At 30.7% G+C, this 9,030-nt stretch overlaps 1 protein-coding gene across 1 annotated transcript in view; it reads left to right on the forward strand.

The window, feature by feature from the left end:
* Positions 1 to 6,107, forward strand: part of LOC130449091 (chitin synthase chs-2) — a 62,843-nt gene extending 56,736 nt beyond the window's left edge. Inside the window, exons 15-19 of the mRNA XM_056786760.1 lie at positions 1,733 to 1,909; positions 2,052 to 2,228; positions 5,085 to 5,252; positions 5,313 to 5,556; positions 5,612 to 6,107. Coding sequence (XP_056642738.1) covers positions 1,733 to 1,909; positions 2,052 to 2,228; positions 5,085 to 5,252; positions 5,313 to 5,556; positions 5,612 to 5,931 — 1,086 coding nt within the window. The 3' untranslated portion in view covers positions 5,932 to 6,107. The remainder of the gene's footprint in view (positions 1 to 1,732; positions 1,910 to 2,051; positions 2,229 to 5,084; positions 5,253 to 5,312; positions 5,557 to 5,611) is intronic.
* The last annotated feature ends 2,923 nt before the right edge of the window (positions 6,108 to 9,030 follow it).

A 9,030-nucleotide genomic window follows, 5' to 3' on the forward strand; every position in this document is an offset into this window, starting at 1 on the left:
AAATTTTGATTTTTTTTTTAAATTTTTATCACATATAAAACGCTACTTTCAGTATAAAACCTGTGAACTAGAGATATCACTATAAAAACCACAGAATTTGATCCCTAGATGTGCACTAAAACGATGTCTAACCTAAAAACGAATAAAAACATTTCCGACAAAATCAGATTCAGAAGAATCACTATGAAAATTCCAGAAGTTGTTTTCTAAATTTGTATTTAAATGATTTCTAACAGATGTGAAAAAAAAACTCTCTAGAAGGCTCTCATCTAAAGATATCACTATGAAAACCACAGAATTCGATCTCTAGATGTGTATTAAAACGATTTCTAGTCTAAAATCAAATAGACTCAGATTTGGGAGAATCACTATGAAAAATTGTTTTCCAAATTTGTATTTAAATGATTTCTAACAGAAACAAAACTCTCCAGAAGACTCATCTAGGAATATCACTATAAAAACTACAGAATTCAATCTCTAGATGTGTACTAAAACGATTTCTAACCTAAAATTGAATAGAAACATTTCTAATAGACTCAGATTTAGAAGAATCACTATAAATAGTCAAGAGTTTGTTGCCCAAATTAGTATTAAAATGATTTCTAATAGAAATGAATAGAAAACTCTCCAGAAGACTCTCTTCTATAAAAACCACAGAATTCGATCCCTAGATGTGTACTAAAACGATTTCTATCCTAAAAAAGACACTATTTTCAATCAATTTTAATGTAGAGACATGTAAAAACTTCTTGTTAACCATTTTGATGAATAAAGTTCAATAAACTGTCAATAAATAATTTATTAAATGAAACAGTCTTAAAAATTTACAGAAACCCTTATAAAACGAAAGATAGATTAATCGAGACTCAATTTAGAAGACAAATACCCAAATTACACAAATGGTAACTAAACTTGAGTCAAAAATATACCCAAATTACATATAAGCAGGAATATTGTAGCAAAGTATTTAAGGACGAGGTAATTGGAAGAAAAATATTGAAAAACTGAAGGATAAAGACAAACAGATATTGTAATATATTCAAAATGAATGTTTTTAACTTAAATATCATTATTGTTACCATTTTATTTGGCTACAAGTTTTTCTTTAGATTCAATTACTGCCATATAATATCACCGTTAGGTAAACATTCTGAATATAAATAAAACAATATTTTATGTTGTGTTTGAAATATATTATAAATATTAAGTTACTAACCTTAAAATTGCAATAATAAATTAGTGGCTTTTAAAAAACTCTAGTTTATAAAATTATTATAGTATATACAAATAACTACTTCGTAAATAAAAATGACAGTAAAAGTGACAGCTGTCAGAAAAGGGCAGAATGACTTCTAAATAGAACCATAGACATAGTATTACCAGAACATTAATATCTCTATCAGTTCATAATGAGGTATTCAAAAGAACGTATGTGTTTGAATAAAATGTTAGTGTACATAGTTTTGTGGTATTAGTTTGGCTAGGATATGACGTTATATAACGGCGCCATATTCGAATAATGATTTTGTTTATTAAAAACATCAAAATATATCTAAAGGAATATTATAAATTTCGTAATAACGCAATATATATTTAAAATTGAAAAATTTGAATTAAACTTTATATCAAACAAATATATGTTACTGTTTCGTGTTTTAACGAAGTTCTTTGATTTTCATTATTGTAATCATCGTTTTTTGTTTTATTACATATTTTTTGCAAAAAATTATAGGCCCGTATAGCAGCCGACCTGAAGGAGCTAAGGGATCAATCGGTTTTCGCTTTCTTTATGATGAACGCCCTTTTTGTATTAATTGTATTTTTGCTGACCTTGAAAAAAGACTATCTGCACATCAAATGGCCCTTCGGAGTACGCACTAACATAACCTACGACGAAACAACACAAGAGGTAATTTTAAATGGGTAACATGGTATCTTTATTGGTGACGAGACAGTTTTTTTTTTTTTTCGTTTCCCAGCCGTGTCAACCGAAAAAGGAACCATGTAACCCACCTTTCAACCTCATCTAATACCCACTGATTTTTTTACAGGAAAGGATAGCAAAAGACTTGATAGAGCTACGCAACAAGTCGGTTTTTGCTTTCCTCATGTTTAACGCTTTATTCGTATTAGGAGTGTTTCTACTCCAATTGAATAAGGATCAAATTCACGTTAAATGGCCTTTAGGCGTTCGAACTAATATAACGTATGTTGAGGAGACCTCAGAGGTATTTAAACGGTCTTTAATTGTGTAGGCCTTCTGCTCGGGACTGGAATGAAATTACTAATAAGTCTCTTTGGTATGGGACTTAACTACCTACCGATTTTTATTTTTGTTTTCTTTTCTCCAAAAAAATAAAAAAAAAACATTTCTGTTCTCGAACAGTTCATTTTGACTCAAATACTCAAATTTTTCCTCGAATTACAATAATAAATTATGACATTCCCTGTATATAAAAGTCTGGAAACGAGATATAACGGCCATGTGTAAGAGAGAGACGTCTGTGTCCTTTTCTATTCTAATTTGTGGTCTCGCGAATATAAGCAAATTTGCATTTGACTCGTCTCTTATTGTAATTTATATCTATAAATATTATTTCCTTCATAAAAAATCTATAATTTGTTATATGTTCCAATATACAATAAAATTTACTGTTTCGCGCGCTTCTTTTATTGGAGCCGCCATTTATTAGCTCGAGGTCAACCAATCGCGTGTCACGCCATCTGTATGTTAACGACAGAACTTACCGGCGCATTTATAAAGGCCAAGTGTCGGTAAAAAAGAATACTGCTGTATTAGAAAAACGATGACGATCGAGAATGAGATGTTGCCAAGTTTACAACTATAGGAATCTCTTTATATTGAAATGAACTGTTGGAAAACGGATTAAATAACGGTATACACTAGACACTTGTGATTAATACACTACTTTTTTTCAATAATTGATACACTAGTCGACGTGTACGTCACATATATCACGTTTATTCACAAATAAAATATATTTTCACTAAAACTGGAAAGGAGATCCTAAAGCACAATGTAAAAAAATCACCGTTGAAAAGGCATATCTAATTTTATTAACTATTGAATGATATCGTCGTTTGTAGATTTCTACGAATTTCGATATTTTTCTCTAACGCACATCTCATTGCATTTTACTAACACATTACTGACATTCCATCAAAACATCTAATTTACCTCATTTTTCATTTGAAAAAATTTTAATTCATTCGTCTATTTTTATCATTTCATCGTTTTTTCACTAAATTTATCGAAATAAAACTATTTGTTCATCATAATTTTGATTTAAAACATGTTTGTAGGATAAAGTACGGTCCTGTTGGGTTGTCCATAAATTCAACACTTCGCTATATCCAAAATGAAAAAAATTTTTTGCTTTTTATCTAGATTCCATTTTATAATCATTTTTTTATCACTTTTTAACAATTTCATTTAATAATCATACGCATTTTTTCATACCACGTCTCACGAATCGTGTATATTGCAAAAAAAATGATATATATGAACTTCCGACCGTAATGTACTTATTTCCTTGATGTTTGATTGTTTCTAATGTGAATAATAAGATTAAATTACTAAAATTGTATTCCCAGAAACAATTACTCAATACATGATATTTTTAGCACGTTTTATAATTTCTTTATGAATAAAAAGTAACGTAAACAAAACGTCATCACCCATCTCTATAAAATGTATTGAGTGAAAGTTGTCTGTAACACGCATGTTAGTTATTTCGAAAATATTTACTTCCAGAACAAATTAAACGAAAAAACTTGTTAATCTAAAATGATCTTTATAAACAAACCACGAAATACCTTATAAATTTAATTGTAAACAAATATTTTGTCGTAAAAATAACTATTCAAAATAATTTAAAACTTGACAACACTGTAAAAAGTAACATTCTAAGAAATCAAACAATAAATTGACAGTTGAGGACGACAAGATTGGTAGAGAATAGGTTGCCCAATGACCTGGATGCTACGTGACGTCACTTGTTCAAAACGATCCAAAATTACTTAATACATGATATTTTTAGCACGTTTTATAATTTCTTGATGAATAAAAAGTAACGTAAACAAAACGTCCATTACCCATCTCTATAAAATGTATTGAGTGAATGTTGTCTGTAACATGCATGTTAGTTATTTCGAAAATATTTACTTCCAGAACAAATTAAACGAAAAAACTTGTTAATCTAAAATGATCTTTATAAACAAACCACGAAATACCTTATAAATTTAATTGTAAACAAATATTTTGTCGTAAAAATAACTATTCAAAATAATTTAAAACTTGACAACACTGTAAAAAGTAACATTCTAAGAAATCAAACAATAAATTGACAGTTGAGGACGACAAGATTGGTAGACAATAGGTTGCCCAATGACCTGGATGCTACGTGACGTCACTTGTTCAAAACGATCCAAAATTAGTCAATACATGATATTTTTAGCACGTTTTATAATTTCTTGATGAATAAAAAGTAACGTAAACAAAACGTCATCACCCATCTCTATAAAATGTATTGAGTGAATGTTGTCTGTAACATGCATGTTAGTTATTTCGAAAATATTTACTTCCAGAACAAATTAAACGAAAAAACTTGTTAATCTAAAATGATCTTTATAAACAAACCACGAAATACCTTATAAATTTAATTGTAAACAAATATTTTGTCGTAAAAATAACTATTCAAAATAATTTAAAACTTGACAACACTGTAAAAAGTAACATTCTAAGAAATCAAACAATAAATTGACAGTTGAGGTCGACAAGATTGGTAGAGAATAGGTTGCCCAATGTCCTGGATGCAACAGAAGTCGTGACGTCACGTGTTCAAAATATAAACAGTGTTTACGTTTCATTTGTGCTTCGTATTCGATTTTTTATGCCGAATCAGTGTTGATATAATTATAATTTATATAAAAAACGTGCCATGTCAATATTCTAGACTGGCAATAAATTTCAAATGATTTAAGAAGCAAATTGTTTTGGAAGTAATGACCCGCTAAATTCTGTTATAAATTTCGATGTTGAAAAAAAAATTTCGATTTTTTAGGTCCACATATCAAAAGAATATCTTCAACTGGAACCGATCGGTCTTGTATTCGTCTTCTTTTTCGCTTTAATTTTGGTTATACAATTCGTAGCCATGTTGTTCCATAGATTTGGGACTTTAGCCCATATTCTCGCGTCTACAGAACTCAACTGGACTTGTACGAAAAAGGTGAAATTTGAATCCAACCTAACCTAACCTAACCTAACCTAACCGCGAAATTATTTTTAGAAAGAAGAAATGTCTCCTAACGCTCTTCTGGACAAACAAGCTGTGGAAATCGTGAAACAACTACAACGTCTGCAAGGTATCGATGGGGACTACGATAATGATTCCGGATCCGGACCAGATAGGATCGGCAGAAGAAAAACTATACACAATTTAGAAAAAGCGGCTCAAAAGAAAAGACAAATAGGCACTTTAGACGTTGCTTTCAAGAAGAGATTCGCTAAACTCAACGCCAATCCCGAAGGAGGTTAGTAATAATAATATTTTAAGAAAAAATTGAGAAAATAAATGCCAATTTCCAGGTACGCCGGTGTTGAGTCGTCGAATGACGATGAGAAGGGAAACAATGAAGGCACTGGAGGTTAGAGTAAACTCTGTGATGGCGGAACGTAGAAAATCCCACATGCAAACTTTGGGCGCCAAAAACGAATTCAATGGAACCAACAACAATATCAGAACGCACAGGAGCAGTGTCGCCAGCAGTATTCCTGCAAAAGAAGTTTTCGAAAACGGTCACGTTAATCAGGCGTTCGAAGAGGAAATTTATGGTAGTAGAAACTCTTTACCGATGCATACTAGAGGTAACACTGTTAGTTGGATGGGGAGTAATAGTCGAATGTAAAATTTAGTTGGATCAAAATGTTCCAGTGTTCAATTTTAGATCCTTTAGTTTTGTTTGAAACAATGTTGTTTCAGTATGTTTACTCTCTTAGTCTGTGGATTGATCAATAAATCAAGTTTTCCGTCCTATTTTACCAGATTGGTTAGAAATTATTATAATCTGTGATTTTGTTATCAAAAACATGAACACAATTAAACAATCTTCCATTGAAACAATTCGTTTTTAAATGAAAATTAAATCTATGCAAAATACTCAATTTTACTTTGTGAATACTCGACGAAACTCAATTCTAATATTGAAATTTTTGTTTTGTAAATAATTTTTTTGTACATACACCATAATTTAATTATTTTTCGTAATATTTTTTTAAATATTTCTCCTAAAAATAAGACTTGCTAGCTCAACTTTTTTAGGCATCATTCTGATTATTTTTTTTTAATTTAAGTTGTATTTATATATTTTTATATTAATGTGATATATATGCAATATAAAATTTGTATGTAATCGTTGGTTTTATTTAATAAAATCCTTTACCTTAAATATACGAAATAAAAAATACAAATGATTGTATCAATCAATTCATAACACATATATCACTAAAGCACATACTAGCATTTTTAAAAGTGCACAGAAAATTGGATCTTTTCGATCAAATCAAATGTTTCCTCCTTAATTTATTTAACTCAAGACTGTAGCCAAATATCGTCGTAATTGTATTTGGTTAAGCTGATTTAGTAATGAAAAGTATGACATATGTCAAATTTGATTTCCGATGCGTTCTTTTATGTGATCTATATGTAATGACAGATTAGGTTCATATACTAAAAATTGTGCGCTCTTCTGAATGAAGTGTAATTCAGTAAATTACGAAATATTAAATACGGTCTTTAACATAATCTTGCAGCTCTCACTGGCTCATTTTGCCATATTGGCTTTAGTACGTTGCTCTGTGTTAGTATCTTGCTACTAAACTAATTGCACCGATTTCTAACTTTTTAGTACATTTGTTCTAGACCTTTTATTGCTATTAAACTATTTGTAGATATTTCTAACACTTTAAGTTAAATTTAGGAAAAAATATGTTATTAACTTATTAACGTTCCTTTGTGTCATTTTCTTGCTGTTCAACTGACTGTACTGATTTCTAATGCGTTCATTTGTGTTAAATTTAGAAAATAGTTTTTTAACGCTCCAGTACGTTCCTTTGTGTTATTATATTGATCTTATAAAATATTTTAATAGCTTACGTTTCTTTGTGTCGTTTTCTTCGCGTTCAGTTAACTGCACCGATCTCTAGTACGTTTTTTGTGTTAAATTTCGAAAATAATATTTTGATAACGTACAAATACGTTCCTTTGTATCGATTTCTTCGCGTTCAGCCAATTGCACCGATCTCTAGTACGTTTTTTGTGTTAAATTTTGAAAATAATATTTTGATAACGTACAAATACGTTCCTTTGTATCGATTTCTTCGCGTTCAGTTGACTGCACCGATCTCTAGTACCTTTTTCGTGTTAAATTTCGAAAACAATATTTTGATAACGTACAAATACGTTCCTTTGTATCGATTACTTCGCGTTCAGCCAACTGCACCGATCTCTAGTACGTTTTTTATGTTAAATTTCGAAAACAATATTTTGATAACGCACAAATACGTTCCTTTGTATCGATTTCTTCGCGTTCAGCCAACTACATCGATCTCTAGTACGTTTTTTGTGTTAAATTTCGAAAACAATATTTTGATAACGCATAAATACGTTCCTTTGTATCGATTTCTTCGCGTTCAGTTGACTGCACCGATCTCTAGTACCTTTTTCGTGTTAAATTTCGAAAACAATATTTTGATAACGTACAAATACGTTCCTTTGTATCGATTTCTTCGCGTTCAGCCAACTGCACCGATCTCTAGTACGTTTTTTATGTTAAATTTCGAAAACAATATTTTGATAACGCACAAATACGTTCCTTTGTATCGATTTCTTCGCGTTCAGCCAACTACATCGATCTCTAGTACGTTTTTTGTGTTAAATTTCGAAAACAATATTTTGATAACGTACAAATACGTTCCTTTGTATCGATTACTTCGCGTTCAGCCAACTGCACCGATCTCTAGTACGTTTTTTATGTTAAATTTCGAAAACAATATTTTGATAACGCACAAATACGTTCCTTTGTATCGATTACTTCGCGTTCAGCCAACTACATCGATCTCTAGTACGTTTTTTGTGTTAAATTTCGAAAACAATATTTTGATAACGTACAAATACGTTCCTTTGTATCGATTACTTCGCGTTCAGCCAACTACACCGATCTCTAGTACCTTTTTCGTGTTAAATTTCGAAAACAATATTTTGATAACGTACAAATACGTTCCTTTGTATCGATTTCTTCGCGTTCAGCCAACTGCACCGATCTCTAGTACGTTTTTTATGTTAAATTTCGAAAACAATATTTTGATAACGCACAAATACGTTCCTTTGTATCGATTACTTCGCGTTCAGCCAACTACATCGATCTCTAGTACGTTTTTTGTGTTAAATTTCGAAAACAATATTTTGATAACGTACAAATACGTTCCTTTGTATCGATTACTTCGCGTTCAGCCAACTACACCGATCTCTAGTACCTTTTTCGTGTTAAATTTCGAAAACAATATTTTGATAACGTACAAATACGTTCCTTTGTATCGATTTCTTCGCGTTCAGCCAACTGCACCGATCTCTAGTACGTTTTTTGTGTTAAATTTCGAAAACAATATTTTGATAACGCACAAATACGTTCCTTTGTATCGATTTCTTCGCGTTCAGCCAACTACATCGATCTCTAGTACGTTTTTTGTGTTAAATTTCGAAAACAATATTTTGATAACGCATAAATACGTTCCTTTGTATCGATTTCTTCGCGTTCAGTTGACTGCACCGATCTCTAGTACCTTTTTCGTGTTAAATTTCGAAAACAATATTTTGATAACGTACAAATACGTTCCTTTGTATCGATTTCTTCGCGTTCAGCCAACTGCACCGATCTCTAGTACGTTTTTTATGTTAAATTTCGAAAACAATATTTTGATAACGCACAAATACGTTCCTTTGTATCGAT

This window comes from Diorhabda sublineata, chromosome 9, assembly GCF_026230105.1.
Source record: "Diorhabda sublineata isolate icDioSubl1.1 chromosome 9, icDioSubl1.1, whole genome shotgun sequence".
Taxonomy (NCBI): Eukaryota; Metazoa; Arthropoda; class Insecta; order Coleoptera; family Chrysomelidae; genus Diorhabda; species Diorhabda sublineata.